General features: G+C 39.8%; 1 protein-coding gene across 8 annotated transcripts in view; it reads right to left on the bottom strand.

Moving 5' to 3' along the window:
• The window catches only part of arhgap23a (Rho GTPase activating protein 23a), a 240,353-nt gene that overhangs the window by 91,858 nt on the left and 126,937 nt on the right, over positions 1–21,558 (bottom strand). For all 8 annotated transcript variants that reach the window (XR_013549132.1, XR_013549133.1, XR_013549134.1 and 5 more), the window contains one exon: positions 4,019–4,198. Coding sequence is in view for 5 of the 8 variants with exons in the window: in XM_078424707.1 (XP_078280833.1) it covers positions 4,019–4,198 (180 nt within the window). In the remaining 3 variants the exon portion in view is untranslated. The remainder of the gene's footprint in view (positions 1–4,018; positions 4,199–21,558) is intronic.

Below are 21,558 nucleotides of genomic sequence, written 5' to 3'. Positions count from 1 at the left end.
ACCAGGGGGCCTCATGACCCAGTTTCGTCAAAATGTTTTAAGGCAGTTTATATTGATCACTCTGAAAGGAACAAAGTTTCTCCTTTACATATTACAGTGAATACCTTGAAGTGTTGATGCATGTCAGAATCAGATCATGTGATACGGATGTGAGCTGATATTGTTTATAATTAATTACACACATATGAACCACGGCCACATATATCTAGCAGTTAGTATTTCTTCATCCCAGAACTACCACACTGTGATATTATACAACACAGTGATAGAAAACAGAAATACAATGGGCACCATTTAACTGACTTGAAACAATGGGGTTCTAGTAAATGCCTAAGACTTCAGTTCCATTCCTGCTTATGTCAGCAGAGACACAGAACAGTACCAACTCTTGCTAACAAAGTCCTCCTTTGTGTTAGCAGAGCTGACATGGCAAAATTACAATAACTTACATTCATTTGTTACCATTAATACAAAAGAACAACCAAAGTTTTTTTTAGAAATATAATCAAGCTAAAATGAATGTTCAGATTAGGGAAACATTTAGAAGCTAGCAAAAGTTTAATCTTTTGAGATATAAGGAAATCATAGTGGAGGGAGATGGTGAGGCATGCGAGGAAAGAGATGGAATATCAAATGTTCTGGCGGCAAAGGGAGGGTCAGGTAGCATCTGTGGAAGGAATGGACCGACCATGTTTCAGATCAGAACTCTTATTCAGACTGATAGGAGTAGGGGATAAAAGCTGGAAAAGAGAGATGGGGGGATGCTGGGGTGTGGAACAAAGCCTGGTAAGTGCTAGATGGATGCAGGTGAGGTGGGTGGGGGGTGGATTGGCAAATGGGCAGAGTAAGTGACAGGTAAAAAGGAAAGGAAAGAATGTCAGAAGGAGAGAAGGGGAGGAGTGAAATGTAAAGCCTGAGGGAGAGATTAATGTGGAAGGGGTCGGGGTGGGGAAAGAGAGGGTTCTCATTGTTAAACATGAAGCCAGATTGGACCAGGCATGGAATGACAGAGTCAACAGTGAATTAAAGAAACCATGAGCTATCTTTGTTCAATGAAATGAACCAGGTGTACTGAACAGATTAGAAAAGGAAATGTAGTCCAGCCACAACTGGTGATGGATGGCAATGCAATTTCTGCGGGAAATACTGAATTCTATACTCTTTAAACTTCAAGGAACTAAAATAAATAGCTCAATAATGAAATTCCAACATTTTATGGTCATCATTCTAACTTGGATCAAATGGTGTAGAAATTCAGTGGTATTGAAACGCCCAAAGGCTAGACTACAAACAAAATGTTAAAATATTTCAAATGAACCACTTAAGCTTTTAACTCAGCTGACAGAACCAATTCATTTGTCCTGAATTCACAAATCTGTAACCATTGTGAGCAGTGGGAGCCAGCAGCTTGCTCTGCACTATGGTTCACCCTGTGCCCTGCTTGGCCAGCACTTCGGGATCTGCAGTCTAATCTAAACACCTATTTTGTCAGCAAATATTCTCAACGTTAGTCATGAACTTTCACTGAGCAGATCAGCGCACTGACAAAATTATTTTGGTCAACTTTATTGCAAGACACAAGAAAATAGGAGTAGGTGTGTACCAGCATCTGCAGTTATTTTCTTACAGTAGATGTAGGACATCAGGCTCAGTATTTAATACGATGCAGAAACAAGAAACTCCTGATGCTGGTAATACACAAAAGAACACTAAAGTAACCCAGCAGGTCAGACAGCATCTCTGGAGGACATGGATAGGTGACATTTTGGGTCGAGACCCTTCTTCAGACTGATTGTACTGAATGCAGGAAAAGGGGAGAGGGGAGAGGCAGGAAAAAGTGTGGCAGGTAATAGGTTGACACAGACAAGGGGGATTTTTTTGACTTGCAGATGATTGGAACAAAGGCCAGAGATAAGATCAGTAGGTGTGAGACAGGTTTGAAGAGTTGCGGACTGTGAAGCTTGGGGAAGGAAAATAGCGGGGGGTCGGGTTGGGGAGAAATCGGTGGAAGTCCAGGTGGGGCTCAGAGGAGGGAAGGGGGAGTGTGTGGGAGAGAAAAGAGGAAGGGGATGTTAGATGGAGGTTACCTCAAATTGGAGAATTCAACGTTCATACCACTGGGCTGTAAGCTGCCCAAGCGAATATTAGGTGCTGTTCCTCCAGTTTGTGAGTGACCTCACTCTGGGAAAGGAGGAGGCCCAGGACAGAAAGGTCAGTGTGGGAATGGGAAGGGGACTTAAAATGTTAGCAACTGGGAGATCCAGTAGACCATGACAGACCGAGCGCAAATGTTCAGCGAAATGGTTGCCGAGTCCATGTGCGGACTTGCCAATGTCATGCCAAGCCAGGAGTCAGTTTTGTAAACTTTTGCTGCATTCCCTCTATAACAAGTAGTTCAGGACTAACAACTCTTATGGAAATAATTTGCCTGAAAATGCCTCCATTTCTGGCACTGAACTGGAGATTTAAGAAAAAGAAAAAACACCCAATTGCATATGACATTAGCATGTATTCACTTAAGTTTTAATCCTAAACATGAAACATATTCAAATTTTCCTCCACAGAATTTCAGTCTGAAGTATCTGAAGTTGGATTTCATCCCACGTAAAGACAAGCAGTGCAAAGTGGAAATTTTCAAGATATGTTAAACCATAATTGTAGTATTGAAACAACAAATATGATTTTTAAATGCACTGAAAATGCCAGTCAGTAGCTAAAAGTAAGTGAGCAGAGGAAGTCGATGGACGCAGAGGTCTGCTTGCCTAATTCAAAAGTATTACGAGTGGCAGCAGAATAGTCATTACATCACCTCACAAATGGTTCTGGTGTTAATCCATTAACAGAACTATTTGATTTTATATAATAGGACAGCAATAATCAAGTGCAGAAAGATCAAAGATATTGATCCCTCTGAGTACTTTTTGGACTAAAAAGATTCACGATTGAATGTTGTACCCCGTAGGCTGCAAATTAGCCGATAAATCCTCCAAATCCACTGGTAGGATGTGTACCAACATCAGTGTTTCTTCCAGCCCAACGTCCCTGGTATTAAGGCCCTTAAGAATATTCCCAGGTCGTCCTTCAGAATTGAGGATGATTTTCTACCACTCTTGTTCTGTGAATTCTGTAATTTACTCTGGGCTTCCCAAAGCATAGACACGAAAATCTTTAAATAATCCTGAATACCCATCTCCACTGAGTTATCATATGTCACAGCTTCCAAGGAGTCTGTGGCGATGATGCAAGTCTGTTTTCAAGGAGCCTTTGAGGACATGCCTGAACTGTTTCCTCTGTCTGCTGGATAATATCTTCCCATGAAACAAGTACCTGTTTTGGGAGTCTGGTGACAGACATGCAAGTGACTCAAAATGGAGGCACAGAAAACCTTGAGCCTCTTTATCTGGAGAGCATCCGAGTCTCGTAGAAGAAAAACATCACCCACCAAACTAACCACCCACCCATCCTGTGAAGCAATTCCTACAACACGTGGTAGAATTGGTCTCATCAACCATCTTCAACCCCCATAGAACTGGAGTGAATGCAATTCAACCTTGACCCCCAATCAGTCTGCACAATAAAAGCAGAGGAAAAAACTGGACGCTGGTCTAAATCGAAGGTAGACACAAAATGCTGGAGTAACTCAGCGGGTCAGGCAGCATCTAAGGAGAGAAGGAATGGGTGATGTTTCGGGTCGAGACCCTTCTTCAGACTATCTGAAGAAGGGTCTCGACCCAAAACGTCACCCATTCCTCTTCCGAGATGCTGCCTGACCCGCTGAGTTACTCCAGCATTTTGTGTCTATGCACAATAAAAGCAGTTTTGTTAAGAACAGAATAATTTATAAAAATGCTTCCCACAGACAGAAAGTCAAATTGTACAAATGTGAATCGCCATGTGCTACATCAGGAAAATATGAATAGACAGCCTGCTAGATAAAAATACTAAACAGATAATCCATTGTTAGTTAAATATTCCTATTCTTATAGAAAATGTGATACAATATAAGTGTTTATGCTACCTTAAAGCTCGGATGCACAGCGGATTCTGGAGGGTAGACAATGAAGTGTCTCAACGTAAATCCGAAACCTTGCGAGTTCTTGTGTAGTAGCACAGTCTTTGGGCCAGGCCATGAAAATATTTCATCCTGCACCGTGTTAGCATTTTCATTGGGGGATCTCTCATCTCGCTGAGTTTTAGTCTGCAGAGGGAAACATGGAGAACAATTAGCTAAAAATACAAGAAAATAATTTTTAAAATTAGAATACTTTTATAGAAACTTATTAAAATGTTCAACAAATCACGTCATCAACATATCTGTAAAGATCTATTCTCTTTGGATATATAGTGCCCTCCATAATGTTTGGGACAAAGACCCATCATTTATTTGCCTCTGTACTCCACAATTTGAGATTTGTAATGGGAAAAAAATCACATGTGGTTAAAGTGCACATTGTCGGATTTTAATAAAGGGTATTTTTATACATTTTTATTTCACCATGTAGAAGTTTCAGCAGGGTTTATACATAATATAATGTATAAACCCTGATGTTTGAACATTCACATGTGTCTTGTCAGTTATAGTGTGTTCACATTGTAAACCTCACAATGAAACTTCAAAATAACGAAGTAACAATATCATTGTATAATTGAACTTGACCGACTCGCCTGCTGTTATGTTTGATCTTAAGAGGATAAAAACTTGGTGGACTTTGAGTTTGAGAATTATACTATGAGGATCTCCAAGAGAATGTCACTTCCCCTGATGAACAAAGACTTTCGTATCAATCAGCATCCGCCTCCGAGTGGCTTAATTCCCAAGTCACACCATTCCATTTTTGATTAACTCAGAATCATCATCATCTTGTATTTAAGTGGGTTTTTATAAATATACAACCATTATGCAAAATTTCAAAAATCTCAGTTCAGCATTTTCAATAGCAAAAGCATGTTTCACAGCAAAGTGGTATACAACTTAAAACACAATTTACACAGAGGATGTTTAAATCTAACAGTGCACTGCCAAACCAATGCTCAGTAACTAAAGCAGCTGATTAGATTTCTTGTTGGCAATATTTTCCCCACTGATGTTGAAACCCATTTTATTTAACTCATCTTTTGTCCATTAGAAAATCCCAGATAAATGTAATTTAACACTTAAACTGCCCTACATATTGATGTAATTAGAGCCTTACATTATAAAAACGTTTGAAACGCAGGTTCTCAAACTGATCTCTTAAAATGCAAACAAACAATCGCCAATATACCAACTTAAATATACAATTTCTTTATCCGTCAAAAGAAATAAACTTCCCATGGGTATGACTAGCTACTTCAGGTCTAAGACCATTGTACTAAGATTTTGCACAGAATGCAATTATTTTGGAACTAAATAGCATCAAATTACAATGAGAAAAGGGGACTGGATCTGAAAGCGGCAGCAGAGAAGTTCAAAACGAGTTTAACAAGTCCCATTAATTGAACAGGTGGGAAAATAAGAAACTGAAATGCAAATTTGCCAAGAAACATTTTTTTCTACTTTCTTTGCTGAAGGCTGAATGTTTATGTGGCACTCTTGACTCAGTCTCCATATTTCATAAATGATCTCAGTCAATCAACAGGTAGTATAAGAAAATAACTGCAGATGCTGGTACAAATCGAAGGTGTTTATTCACAAAATGCTGGAGTAACTTAGCGGGTCAGGCAGTATCTCAGGAGAGAAGGAATGGGTGACGTTTCCCGAAACGTCACCCATTCCTTCTCTCCTGAGATGCTGCCTGACCTGCTGAGTTATTCCAGCATTTTGTGAATAAACAATATCAGTCAATCAACAGCCACATCACCAACTTTTATTTAAATTTTTATAATAATTTTTTTATTTGTCATATGTAGGTTGGCACAGGCTCAACGGTACAATGAAATGTATTTGACAAGACAACTTGGAGTGGAGGGAGGGAGGCATCATCGAGTCAAACAGTTTTCAGCAGGAAATTAATCACTGATCAAAAGCAGCTTAAGGACAGACATTTAGTTCTATCACAACTTAAGTCCAGACTCGGGTCAGCTAACTCAGAACAAAGTGGTCCACTACATTATAAGACATTCCTTGACCTACTGAGCCATACGAGGGCATATCATCACACGGAAACACATGATCAAAGAGAACATGTAAAGCAGAGCCTCCAACTATATTACCATAGAGCAGAGTCAAAGAAACCCATATCTTCAATAAATCATCATTTGTCTGTTACTAAAGTCTGTCTTGTTAGCAACAGCTGTTTTTCGTAAGTAAATATCAGCAACGGTAAAAATTACATTTATAAAACAGAGATAGTTTAACAGATAAAAGGCAATAAATGTTTTTTTAGGTCTTTGCCTTGCATGATGACAATAGTCTTAAACCAAGTTGGAATTTCTAAAAAACAAAATGAAAACTATAGATAGGTATTTGATGGATTGAAGGGCGTGTTGCCAAGCTGCAAACCTCTATGACATTTAAACAGCAGAAAAAAACGATGGGTGGATTGTGCTGATTTTCACTTGGCAGTTTCATAAAGGACTATCAGATACTGCAGTGGTCAGCTTGTTCCTGAGTGTACTATCCGTCTGAAACAGGAGACCTCCCATTGAGCCACTAGACTAAGGATTGAGTCCAGAGTAGAGCACAAGCATCCCCATTTGACAGGCTAGATCTGTACACCAGCCATGACCAGCAAATGTAAAAACAGCAACTGACAAAAGACTATGAGGAAAATCCATGGGCAAGACCTCAAGATCCTCTATCTGAACTCTAATTCCTGTTCATAGACTACTCTGTCTTGATAAAAGGCTGCAGCAACAAAGCCGCACGCTCAAAATGGAAAGCGTACAGGCAGTGGCCAGATTGACCTCGATGCAACCAAGCAGATAAATCATTTATTTTCTTTCAAAACTATCCCCCATCTCAAACCCATCCTTCCACTGTAGCCTCTGCATGTTGTTCATGTGCACCACTAAAAGCATTTTAAACTCACTCTGGACCTAACAAATGTTAAAGACTTCAATATCTGGTTCAAAATGCTGGGGAACTACTTTTTGTGTAGAGGTCCATTCAGTTGCAGTTCCTTCCAAAACTTTCAAGTTGAAGTTAATTGTCATCACATGTTATAGTCAAAGTGGCTTGCAAGTGCCTCATCTGTTTGACAGATTTTACACAGCTTTAACTTGGGTACTTTGAAGTAGTTTGCACAAGATGCAGTGAATTTTATATAATCATTTAAATCTTGAAAGTAACCGCAGTAACTTAAGTACAAAGGTTGATAGCACTTCACAGGCATCCACATTAGGAGGTCAACCAGAAGAACAAATTAATATTTTCCCCAAAATTATGCATAACTTACTAAAGTACCTCATGCATTCTCCAAATAGCACACCAAGGGTGTTTACAGTGAATTTAAATGAAAAATGCTGTTGAAGATAATCCAGTATCTCAAACATACAAGTAATTACCCCCTCATGAACAGTTTCCTGTTATTTCCACTTTTTTTCCCCTCAATATCCTGCTCAGAGTTTCTATCTATGACCCCAATTCCAATTAGTAACCTATTATTTAGCAGTGTTTAAGATAACATTGGTTTCTGAACAGCTGAATGCAGTCAATTAGCTGCCATAATCAGAAAAATCAATTTACGCTGTTTTGTTTTGTAATGATAACAGACCAGCTTAAAGTTACTACCCCCAATGACAATCACACCCATCAATAGCAGGAAACAGCCTGGAAAGACCAAATGTTGAATTATTCTTGGCTAGTTTGTGTTGTAGCGCATATTATGTCTACAATTATTTCACGAGAATGCTTTAGAGGAACAGAAATGAGCCACATTCAATTACATCATGCACAATCTGTGGCAATTCCATACACCTTGGCCTCAATTCTCTCAATTGCACTGATCAACAAAATTAATAACTGACCCAACATCAATTTAATCTTGCAGAAAAACGTTGCAGATTTCGACCGTATGTTGCACTTCAAGTATTGTGTGGAGTTCTGGTCACCACACGACAAAAAGGATGTGATTGAGTGAGAGAGGGTGCAGAACAGATTCACAGGGATGTCGCCAGGATTGATGTGCTTGAGCTGCAAGGAGAGGTTGGATAGGCTGAGTCTGTTTGCTCTGAAGCAAAGAAGGCTGAAAGGTGACAGGGTTTACAAAATTATAATAGACATGGATGGGATTGATAGACAGCTTCTATTTTCCATGGTAGGGGTGTCAAAAACTATAGGACATCGGTTTACAGCGAGAGTGAGGACGTTTAAAGGGATCTGAAGGATAAATCTTTCACAAAAATAGTTGGTATTGGAATGAGCTGCCAGAGGAGGAAGCAGTAACAGGAATAACATTGAAGAGTCCTCTAGACAACTATTTGAATGATTTAGAGGGGACGAGGAATTAATGCAGGCATTTGAAATTAGTACAGATTGGCTTGATGGTTAGCACAGTGTTGATAGGCTGAAGGGCCTGTTTCTGTGCTGTACAACTCTCAGGCGTATTTCCCAATGACATGCCTGAAAGGCCAGGCTCTATTTTTAAAAAATCAGTTATTAAATATTGCAAACACTTTGCTGCTACTCACCCCATCAATTCTGTTTTATTTCTTGCAAACAAATCAACCTTTGAACTTCTAAATTTCAGTGATAAAACCGATCTTTGATCGGCAACCCCAACAACATCCTATCAATTAAATAACCTGCCAATTACCACTATTTATTTTTTACTTTTCAAATGGTTCCTAACCAGGTTAATAATTTGGCCTCAATTAAGTCAGCATTGACTTTTTCCTGTGGGGGGGGTTTATTCATTGTCTGTTGAGTCTATATAAACAATATCCATAAAGCAAGAAATGCAGAACAAGGGTATGGTATCAAAGACTTGATATGAAGGACAAAATGTGACTATTTATAAATTCACATTTCTTTCTTTATCTCGCTCCAAGCACACTGTAAAGAGAGCCTAACATTTTTTAAATCAACACATTTCCAAAGAATTCAAATGTGTTCAAACCATCTTCCTCCTTTCCATCTATTATGTGTAATCTTTACTTAAAAAAATATATAAGCTTGGTGCAACCTTGTATTTTGTTTTACTCTCTTTAATTTTGATGATCTTTGGCTTTGTGGGCTTTGGCACTTCATCTAGCTTTGAATTAATAAGTTTTTACAAAGCTTTATCCACCAATAATAAGCCACCAATTCAATTTTTGATATTAATAATATTGAAAATTTGCTGAAACATCAACATCAAAAATACATTTTTGTTCCTGTACAGCAGCAGTGGGATATAACATAGTCACATTCACCAGCATTAACAAAGTTCTAACTTCAATAACTGAAGTCTAATTCATAAATCCTGTGAGATTACAATCGGTTGAGAGATTCTCTCATGTCCCTGCTAAGCACAGATGACATCAACACAACTTGGCGTTTACACAGTAAAATCAGGAATGCAAAAACACTTGAACTGGAATTTTTTCATGTTATAAGCAGCAGAGCAGATCAAAAAGCAAACAAAGTGAGGGGGGGGGGGCATTTAGACTTTGGGAAATACCAAACACTCTCAAAAGGAAATTGGCTCTTCTGTCTTAAATGGCCAATCCTTTTATTCTTAAACAGTGGCCTCGACTCCACCTTCTCCGACAAGAGGAAACATCCTCCCAACATCCATCCTATCAATATCCCTCAGTTCCTTATGTGTTTTAATTAAATTGTGTTACATTCTTCGAATTCTAGCAAGTACAAGGTTAGCCTGACCAACCTTTCCTTAAAAGACATTCCAGCTATCAGTCTAGTAAACTGTTCTGAACTATTTCCAATTCCAGATATGAACTTACCAAAGCGCTGTATAACTGAAGCACAACGTCCTTAATTTTGTATTAAATTCCACTTGCAATGAATAACATTCTCTTAGTTTCCTAATTATTTGCTATTCCTGCAATCTACCCTCTTGTGAATCATGGACAAAGACAGCCAGATCCCTGTGTTTCTCTCTCGCTATTTATTTTTATTTTCAGGCCAAAGTAGGTCATTTCAAAACAGATTTTCCCCCACATTGGACTTCATTGGCCAGATCTTTTCCCGCTCATGTTATCTACATCACTTTGTAGCTTTCTTATATCCTTTTCACAATTATTTTATAAAGAACTATTGTTTGTGTCATGCGAAACTTAGCAATTGTATCTTTTCACTTTCTTCCAATTAACAATTACAAACAATTGAGAACCACGCATTGATCTTTGTGGCACTCCATTTATTATGTCTTGCTAACTAGAAAAAGACCCACTTACCCATTTGTAGTTTCCTGTTAACAAGTCAATCTTCTAACCACACCCAAAATGGGTGTCTTCTATATATGTTAATAGGGAAGAATGGACCGTTTAAATGATGCGGCATGGACATTTCAGATTGAATATATGAGGTCACTCATTTTGGTGGAAAAAATTGAAGGGCAGGGCATTATTTAAGTGTTGATAGTTGAATGTTCATGTTGAAAAGGACCTGAATGTTTTCGTACATGAATCACTGAAAGTTAACATGCAGTATAGTTTGCAGTTAAAAATATAAATGGTATGCTGGCATCCGTGCTAGAGATTTAAGAGACATCCTGTTCTAATTATACAAAACCCTGGTGAGACAATATGTGGAATATTGCGTGCGTGTCCCTAGTATGATCAAGGAGATACTATGAAAAATTATTAAATTGATTCCTGGTTATGGCAGTTTATCATACGAAAAATAAAGCAGATTGGGTCTGTAGTTTCTTAAGTTTGAAAAAGAGTAATATCAATGAAACATACAAAATTAGACAATAGACAATAGACAATGGGTGCAGGAGTAGGCCATTCGGCCCTTCGAGCCAGCACCACCATTCAATGTGATCATGGCTGATCATTCTCAATCAGTACCCCGTTCCTGCCTTCTCCCCATACCCCCTGACTCCGCTATCCTAAGGAGCTCTATCTAGCTCTCTCTTGAAAATTCTTATGAAACATACAAAATTCTTATGAAGCTTGAAAGGTAGATGGATAGACAATGAATGCTTCCCTTGGCTGGGACGTTTTGCACAAGGAGGTTACACTCTCAGAATTAGAGGTCAATCATCCAGGACAGAGATGAGAAACATGTTCACTCTTGGAGTGGCAATCTTTGGAGTTCTCTATTGAAGAGGGTGGTGGGGCTCAAGGTGATTAAATTCAAGAAATAAATCAATACATGTTTATACAAGGGAATTGAGGAATGAGGGTTTAGTGCAAGAAAGTGGCTTGAAAGTAAAAGATTAGCCATGAACAGCAGAGCGGGTATTGAGGGAACAAATGGTCTAAAAAGGCAATACGGGGAGAAAAGATGAGGTACGAGGGTAAACTAGCCAATAATATAAAGGAGGATAGCAAAAGTTTTTTTAGGTACGTGAAGAGGAAAAAAATAGTCAAGGCAAATGTGGGTCCCTTGAAGACAGAAGCAGGGGAATTTATTATGGGGAACAAAGAAATGGCAGACGAGTTAAACCGTTACTTTGGATCTGTCTTCACTGAGGAAGATACACACAATCTCCCAAATGTTCTAGGGGCCGGAGAACCTAGGGTGATGGAGGAACTGAAGGAAATCCACATTAGGCAGGAAATGGTTTTGGGTAGACTGATGGGACTGAAGGCTGATAAATCCCCAGGGCCTGATGGTCTGCATCCCAGAGTACTTAAGGAGGTGGCTCTAGAAATAGTGGAAGCATTGGAGATCATTTTTCAATGTTCTATAGATTCAGGATCAGTTCCTGTGGATTGGAGGATAGCAAATGTTATCCCACTTTTTAAGAAAGGAGGGAGAGAGAAAACGGGTAATTATAGACCAGTTAGTCTGACATCAGTGGTGGGGAAGATGCTGGAGTCAATTATAAAAGACGAAATTGCTGAGCATTTGGATAGCAGTAACGGGATCATTCCGAGTCAGCATGGATTTACGAAGGGGAAATCATGCTTGACAAATCTACTGGAATTTTTTGAGGATGTAACTAGGAAAATTGACAAGGGAGAGTCAGTGGATGTGGTGTACCTCGACTTTCAGAAAGCCTTCGACAAGGTCCCACATAGGAGATTAGTGGGCAAAATTAGGGCACATGGTATTGGGGGTAGGGTACTGACATGGATAGAAAATTGGTTGACAGACAGAAAGCAAAGAGTGGGGATAAATGGGTCCCTTTCGGAATGGGAGGCAGTGACCAGTGGGGTACCGCAAGGTTCGGTGCTGGGACCCCAGCTATTTACGATATACATCAATGACTTAGACGAAGGGATTAAAAGTACCATTAGCAAATTTGCAGATGATACTAAGCTGGGGGGTAGTGTGAATTGTGAGGAAGATGCAATAAGGCTGCAGGGTGACTTGGACAGGTTGTGTGAGTGGGCGGATACATGGCAGATGCAGTTTAATGTAGATAAGTGTGAGGTTATTCACTTTGGAAGTAAGAATAGAAAGGCAGATTATTATCTGAATGGTGTCAAGTTAGGAGGAGGGGGAGTTCAACGAGATCTGGGTGTCCTAGTGCATCAGTCAATGAAAGGAAGCATGCAGGTACAGCAGGCAGTGAAGAAAGCCAATGGAATGTTGGCCTTCGTAACAAGAGGAGTTGAGTATAGGAGCAAAGAGGTCCTTCTACAGTTGTACCGGGCCCTGGTGAGACCGCACCTGGAGTACTGTGTGCAGTTTTGGTCTCCAAATTTGAGGAAGGATATTCTTGCTATGGAGGGCGTGCAGCGTAGGTTCACTAGGTTAATTCCCGGAATGGCGGGACTGTCGTATGTTGAAAGGCTGGAGCGATTGGGCTTGTATACACTGGAATTTAGAAGGATGAGGGGGGATCTTATTGAAACATATAAGATAATTAGGGGATTGGACACATTAGAGGCAGGAAACATGTTCCCAATGTTGGGGGAGTCCAGAACAAGGGGCCACAGTTTAAGAATAAGGGGTAGGCCATTTAGAACGGAGATGAGGAGGAACTTTTTCAGTCAGAGAGTGGTGAAGGTGTGGAATTCTCTGCCTCAGAAGGCAGTGGAGGCCAGTTCGTTGGATGCTTTCAAGAGAGAGCTGGATAGAGCTCTTAAGGATAGCGGAGTGAGGGGGTATGGGGAGAAGGCAGGAACGGGGTACTGATTGAGAGTGATCAGCCATGATCGCATTGAATGGCGGTGCTGGCTCGAAGGGCTGAATGGCCTACTCCTGCACCTATTGTCTATTGTCTATTGTCTACCCCTGTTTTTTACTCCTTATGTCTACAGGTGACACCCCCCCCCCCCCCCCATAAAATGTGTTAAGGACAAATACAGTATAATGTCTTTCGCTAATAGTGCATTACTTTTGCTGGTAGTGTTGTCATAACCATATTCGAATAGCTCATTTAATCAGTGACAGCATCTTCGATGAAGATTAACATGCAACACTCAATACGGCAATTATGTAGTGAACTTGGCTAACAAGGGTCTCATTCAAAGTTGGGGTGCAGAACCTACCCCTCTCCAAATCATTGTTTCCAGACATTTCAGAGGGTCAAGCTGGAATTATCAATATCATCCTTTGCTTGATCAGGGCAGAACTAAAGGCCTAATCCATTATATCTACTACATGCTATGTTAGCAAAGGGCCCATGGAAAATCTGCAAATGGTTCAAAACATTGTGGGTTTCCCCCCCCCCCCCAATGGTATCTTTCTCGAGGATGTTAAAGGACAACAACCATCAGCAGACATTAGCTGAAGTCCTCACACCTCAACAGAAAAATGTTCAAGATCACCTGTTAAATTCCTCAGATTGTTTGAAAGCAGATTTACAATAAAATGAAAACTTTCAGGAATGCCATTAACTATACAAAGAGAGCAAGCTAAGAGCTGTTGCAACTGAAGTGAGCTCAAAATATGGAATCTATCCTGACTTCACACTGGTCATTTGGCAAGAATTTCTCAAATATACGCTCAATTTAACAAGAGGATAAACACATGAAGGATATTTCCTGCAATAAGTAGTAAGAAAATTCTTCAATGATTACCACACTCATCTACTACATCTGAAGAAAAAGAATCATGTTACTGGGAGACTAGTTGTATAGTTCATGATAGTTATTTTTTAAATTAGGGAAAGTTTTTTAAGCCAGGCATCTGAAAAAAAAGCGACCATTGCAATTCAGCAAAAGTTGCACCAGTCTTTTAATTTGTTAGAAGTGATAAATGACACAAAGTAATAAATGTCTTTAAATATCATCACAATCATTCTTATTGACTGGAATAACATTATTTACATCATTCAGGTTTTCACAGTGGAAGATCCTCATCCTGAAATGCTCAGTAGTATGTACATTAGTGGGCCATGCCCTTGCAAAACTAGTCTCTGCTGTTGATGTAACTGCAAAGAAATATTGATAATCCTGCTCATTTAAACGACATTTTTTCATCTGCCTGCACTGTTAACTATAGATTGTTGTTTACCCAATTCAAGAAACAGTCCTACATTACAACAGTGAGTAGACACAAAATGCTGGAGTAACTCAGCGGGTCAGGCAGCATCTTGGAAGAGAAAGAATGGGTGACGTTTCGGGTCGAGACCCTTCTTCAGACTGATGTCAGGGGAAGGGGCGGGACCTTGATGCTTTGCATTTAAAAAAATGCTTGTGTGAAATAGAAGCAAATGGCTAACCCACATTTAGCATGTTTACTGTCTATTTGTTTTACTTGTACATAACATACTTTAAACTTTTTAAATGGTAATCAGACAGCTGAAAATGAAGATTTTGTATAAATGTCTTGAATTTATAATATTTCACCCCAATAAACAAACCTAAAAGATATCCATCAGTTTAGAGAACTCTCAAGCTAATAAAGCTTCAGTTTAACCCAACGGCTTAAAAAAACATAATTCATTGTTGGCTCTTGACTAATTTGAAACAATCAGATTAAAAAGTTTCTGCTGAGTTTAAAATTCATGTGTTTTTAGTTAACCTCACAGCTGCTGTAATAGATCTTGATACATAACTCCAATATTGTTGACCATGTTGGAACATGTAAAAATTCCACAGGGAGTTACAAAAACTACTGCTTACATATTTGGAAAACATTTCAGCTGCCACTCCCTTTTTGACATCAACTTTAGTCTTCTTTCTTTTGGGAGGAAAACTATGGGAATTCAATACTTACACATTCACTCAGGGGGACAACCACTCAATCCAACCTTATACACCATTCAGATTTTTTTTCCAATGTCAGTTGTTTCTGAAATGATTCAATTGATTTCATATCCATTATTCTGCTTGTCCTATCATTTTCTGTGCTAATCACCTACAATGTGAAAAACTTCATAAAACAATACATCCTCGTGCTTTAGGGTAGGAAAGAACTGCAGATGCTGGTTTAAATCGAAGGTAGACACAAAATGGTGGAGTAACTCAGGGGGACAGGCAGCATCTCTGGAGAGAAGGAATGGGTGACGTTTCGACTCAGAAGTCTGAAGAAGGGTCCCGAAAAGCCGCCCATTCCTTCTCTCCAGAGATGCTGCCTGTCCCGCTGAGTTACTCCAGCATTTTGCGTCTACCTCATTCTTTAGGGAACAGGGGTTCCCCTTTCACATCATAGATGAGGCCCTCACTCGTGTCTCTTTGGTACCCAGCAGCTCCACCCTTGCTCCCCCTCCCCCTAGTCGCAACAGAGACAGAGTTCCCCTTGTCCTTACCTTTCACCCCTTCAGCCATCGCATACAACACATAATCCTCCGAAATTTTCTCCACCTCCAACAGGATTCCAACACTAGTCACATCTTCCCATCCCCACCCGTTTCTGCCTCCTGCAGAGACCATTCCCTCCGCAACTCCCTAGTTAACTCATCCCTTCCCATCCAAACCACCCCTTCCCCAGGTACCTTCCTACCTTCCCCTGCAACCGTAGGATCTACTGTATCCATTGTGACATTTTGGGTCAAGATCCATCTTCAAACTGAATCTGAAGTCTGAAGAAGGGTCTCGACCTGAAACATCACGCATTCCTTCTATCCAGAGATTCTGCCTGTCCCGCTGAGTTATTCCAGCAAAGGATTTGATGTTTATTTCACTGTTGACTTTATAAAATAAGGGAGATATTCAATCGAGATGGGAATGTATGAAATATTGAATGGGATAAAAATAATAAAAGATTAAAGAATTTAACATCTTTGAAAGTGGACTAATCACTAGGCCCAAATGGAATCTATTCCAAACTGCTGGAAAATGAAAAAGGAAATTTCAGAGGCTCTGGCTAGAATATTTCACCCCTCCTCACTTACAGGAGTGGTACAAAAGAGCTGGAGGAAAAAAATAAACCGACTAATGTACAATATTTTGAGGTGGTACCGAGAAGTACCAAGAAGCAGCCAGTGCGCTTGATGGACCTTAGCAAGATTTTTGACATGATCCCAAATGACAGGCCAATCCAAAGGTAGCATCAACACGATGTAAGGGAGAGTAGACCAACTGAATACAAACATTGCTCAGTGGAAGGAAGCAGAGTCATGGTTGATTTGATTTTGTGTTTAGAAGGTTGCAAAGGTCTCAGAAGTCGATTTTTGCAACGTACATTGATGGTTTAGACCCAGGTGTGCATGGGGCATCTTAATAAGTAGATGATACAAAAGTTGCTACATGGTGATCAGACAGAAGGCAAGCTCTATAAAGCAGGTAGAAGAGAGTCGAAAGGAGGGTCTCGACCTGAAACGTCACCTATCCATTTTCTCCAGGGATGGATGCTGCCTTATAGGTAGAGATGATCTAGTCAGTTTGGGAGGAAACTAGTCCCGTTAATCCTGTGAATTTAATGTATTTCTGCAAGTAGTTCAGTTCTCAGACAACCAGAACCACTGGTGGGAAGGGGTCATTGCTGCCTGGCAGACCATCAGCTCTGTATTGGATTTGAGGTCCTGAACTTTGTACTTGTGTATTTGTCCTGCTGTGACCTGCAGCACTATGAGTCTGGCACAGGAAGATATTTCTTGCCCGACTCAAACACAATTGACAAAATGGTTTCTGCTTGTCTATTTTAAAAGATACTTCGTCATCAAAGATACTTCGTCATCAATAGGGGTAATTAAAAAGTCCCATCGTTCTCAAAACCTGCAATTAAAGCCTCCTCTGGATAGAAACATAAAAAGAAAGAACGCACACACCAACAGACCCCAGCCACAATGAATGAAAACAAGTTGATGATAAAGCTTGTGTGCCATGTTGTCTCTTATTTGTACATTTAAAATTATCTGTGATGTTCCTTTGTGTCTACTTTCTCTAACAATTAAAACATTAACTAAAACAAATGAATCTAGAACTTTCTTGCAGATTGTGCCATGCTCTAATAAAAATTGCAAAGAAAACTAAGGGAGCCCTTTTAAAGAAAGGCAAGAATCCACTGAACAGCAAACATGAATTCACATTTCTCCCGATGATACTCTATTTCATTCACACAAAAAAAAAAATCAGCTTAAATTGGTGGGAAGGAAATGTCATGTTTGACCTCTTTCTTTTTGGTCCCTTACATTTCAAAAAAGCTTTGCACGGATACATATGTAACCATAGTGTAAGAAAATAACTGCAGATGCTGGTACAAATCGAAGGTATTTATTTCACAAAATGCTGGAGTAACTCAGCAGGTCAGGCAGCATCTCAGGAGAGAAGGAATGGGTAACGTTTCGGGTCTCGACCCTTCTTCAGACTGAAGAAGTCTGAAGAAGGGTCTCGACCCGAAACATCACCCATTCCTTCTCTCCTGAGATGCTACCTGACCTGCTGAGTTACTCCAGCATTTTGTGAAATAAATACCTTATGTAACCATAGAGGTATTATCAGAAACATACTTTCAAAGTAAACTAGACCAAGTGGACCCGTTGGGCCCAAACCTCTCCTGCATTGGTGCAGCACCTTCTCCCCCCCCCCCCCCCCCCCCCCCGACTGCATGGGTTTTATGCGGGTGCTCCGGTTTCTTCCCACATTCCAAAGACGTGCAGGTTTGTAGGTTAACTGGCTTCTGTAAATTGCCTCTAAATGTGTAGGATAGAACTAGTGTTCAGGTGATCACTGGTCAGCTTGGACTCGATGGGCCAAATGACCTAGTTCCATGCTGTATCTCTAAACTAAACTAAGTTGGGCTCTGTAAATTGCCCCTAGTGTGTAGGATGTGAAAGCGCCATAACATAGAACTAGTGTACGCGTGATTGATAGTCGGAGTGGACTCAGTGGCCAAAGAGGCTGTTTCCATGCTATATCTCTAATCTAATCCCAAGTGTAACAGATTCTGAAATAAAAATATAACTGACCCACGAACAATTAAGATATAGTTTCAACTGTTTTAAAATCTATGATTTAGAAGAACAATCAGTATCTACTAGATAATAAACAACGCAAGTCTTTATAAATAAGAATAGAAACACAAAGTTGTTCCTTTAAAATTGATGGAAAAGGAAAAGTTTGGCAATAGCAAAGTACTGAACCTCTCTAAAGATGGCTTAATCAGCCCCCTCACAATCTGTCATAATCCACTTTTGCACTACACTGTTATTTCTTTAATTATTGCTGGTTCAACATGAACACAACCTTATTTTTGTTCCTGAACACCAAAAAACTTCTTATGCAAGGACACCTGAAATAGAAATAGAAAGTGGTGGAAATGCAACAGATCAGACAGCATCTGTGGAGATAGTAATAACATTATTATTTCAAATCAACAACCTTTCATCAGAACTAATAAAAGTTAGAAATCAAACAATTTTATTTTGCAGAGAACAAACAAAATTTGTGAGATAGAGTGGGAGACCAAGAGACACTGAATGCTAGCTGAAAGTGGGAAAGGCTCACTAATCACATTGCTGACGTTATTCCGCATCTTCCTAGGGTAATCCCTTAGAATCAAGGACTTGTTTCCACTCCAGTGCGAGTTCTGAGATAAATTATGAGGCCAAAATAGGAACTGCAGACATCCACACGCCGATGGAACAGGTGGGTGGGTAGTTTGCAAGGTGGCACGCTCCTATGATCAGCCATGATCAGATTGAATGGCACTGCTGGCTCGAAGGGCCGAATGGCCTACTCCTGCACCTATTGTCTATTGTCTATGCTGGGCTGAAACAGTGTTCATAAGGTGTGCATATGAGTTTTTAATAATATCCTGAATGTTGCTTCTCCACTTTGAGTGGTCATGGGCCACATTTCCCAGGAGTCAATGGGGATGTCGCGTTTCTTCAAGGAAGTTTGAACATATTCTTGAATCTTTTTCTCTGTTTAAATGGTAATCTCCTCCCACAGGTGAATTCAGAATACAAACCTGCTTCAGGAAGCTGGGATGAGGCATGCAAATGATGTGATCTGGTCAAAAGGTAACAGGGACATCAATGTCGGCTTGGGAGAAGACACTGACAACAGTTTACTTATTCATCGAGTGAATTTGGAGAATTTTGCAGAGATGGGATATTTACATGCCTTGAAATGCATGTCATAGGATGGCAACCTGACCTTAGAACCATCTCAGACTGCGGGGATTATTGAATCCTGGAAGACCATGAGTTGTGCAACAGGTTGAATGTCTTGTTTTTCAAATATCCTTTCCCTTAATTCATCAAAGATTGCACTGGTGCAATGATGAGAGTGATGAATTTCATCATCAACATTTGCAAAGGTAGTTCCTAAGACATGGGAAATGGCTCACTTTTTCCAGGATCTCACCATGAATCAATAATATTGAACGGAAGCGCAGTGCAGCAGGACAAGGTAGATATCATTGTTATAAGCATAAAGACCATCCTGATATGCTTTGGTGAATGAGGCAGTAATGTCTTGAAGTTCAGCCTCCATATAAGCTCAAACAAGACCGTTGCCTGCACACCGCAGCTTAATTTCAAAGGCTCGGGTCTCGCTGGTTTTGGACTGGAGTCGCCACAGGTTGAACCATTTTCCGTTAGTTCTTAAGATTAATTCCAAGATATACCAATGTACCTTTAATCACCATGATTTAAAATTGCATAGTATACTGCATCAGCCCATTGACTCTTTACAGGCCTGTGATTTGGTTTTTATTTTTTAATTGGAAAATTATATGACCTTCTTTCTCAAGAAATCTTTTGGAGACTCAGTCAGAAGAGAAATAAAACAAAGAATGCTGAAAGGTCTGCAGTGTCTAACTTAGATTTGGAGCATCACACTCCCAAGTGTAAGCACCAAATGAATAGTGCAAAGAAAGTTAAGAATATTGAATATGATGTCACATGAACAAGTGGATTGATCAACAAGCAACAACAGCAGTTTTGGTAGGATCATGCAGTGCAATTATATTTTATTCTTACTCAAATCGGTTAAATCAAATGCTTAGTGTAATTATACGGCAGGTAAGATGTATTTGTCAAAGATTTGCTCCGCTGTAAATTGATTCTTGCAATTTACTGCATGTCCATGATCTGTACATACATTTCATCAAAATGGAATATCATCAATTGAGTCGTTCAAACCACGATTGAATACTGCAAAAAAGGACAAAGTGCTATAGTAACTCAGTCGGTTAGGAAGCATCTCTGGAGAACATGGACAGCTGACCTTTAAGATCAGGACTTTGTTCAGTCTGAAGAAGTGTCCCGTCCTGAAACATCACCAATCCATGTTCTCCAGAGATTCTGCCGGACCAGCTGAGCTACTCAAGCACTTTGTGTCTCTTTTTGTAAACCAGCATCTGCAGTTATTTGTGTTTCAATTGAATACTGCATTCAATTTTCACACTGCACGGATTCACCAGAAAGAAAATTATCATATCATATCATATATATACAGCCGGAAACAGGCCTTTTCGGCCCTCCAAGTCCGCGCCGCCCAGCGATCCCCGCACATTAACACTATCCTACACCCACTAGGGACAATTTTTACATTTACCCAGCCAATTAACCTACATACCTGTACGTCTTTGGAGTGTGGGAGGAAACCGAAGATCTCGGAGAAAACCCACGCAGGTCACAGGGAGAACGTACAAACTCCATACAGTGCAGCACCATTTTTGTTTTAAAGAGTTAAAATTTGAGGTTTCATAACGTTTTCTTATATTTTAGTTTAGAAGATTGAGAGACAATCCAGCTGTTTATAAATGATGTAATACATTTGGTAGAATAGATAAGTTACTTCCTATAATTGTGGAAGGAGAGGGAATTGCAATAAAGAACAGAAAGGCGCAATCTTTATATTAAAAGAAAGCTATTTTGTAGTGAAATCAGGAAGTATTTTTATCTCATACTTGATCTATAATGGAAATCACAAACACTCTCATCCAAAATTTATGAGAATGTGTATTAGGATGTTGCCAGGACTTATGGCTGAGCTACACAGAGATGTTGGGCAGCTAGGACTTTATTCTTTGGAGCACTGGAGGCTGAGGGTATACAAAATCATGAGGGGATAGATAAGGCGAATGTACAGAGTCTTTTTACCCAGAGTAGGGGAATCGAAAACAAGAAAGAGTACCTATGTTTAAGGTGAGAGGGACAAGATTTAATATGAACCTGA

The sequence above is a fragment of the Rhinoraja longicauda genome, chromosome 29 (genome assembly GCF_053455715.1).
Source record: "Rhinoraja longicauda isolate Sanriku21f chromosome 29, sRhiLon1.1, whole genome shotgun sequence".
Classification (NCBI taxonomy): Eukaryota; Metazoa; Chordata; class Chondrichthyes; order Rajiformes; family Arhynchobatidae; genus Rhinoraja; species Rhinoraja longicauda.
The sequence above is the reverse complement of the archived record's forward strand: the minus strand, read 5'-3'. Positions and strand labels throughout refer to the sequence as shown.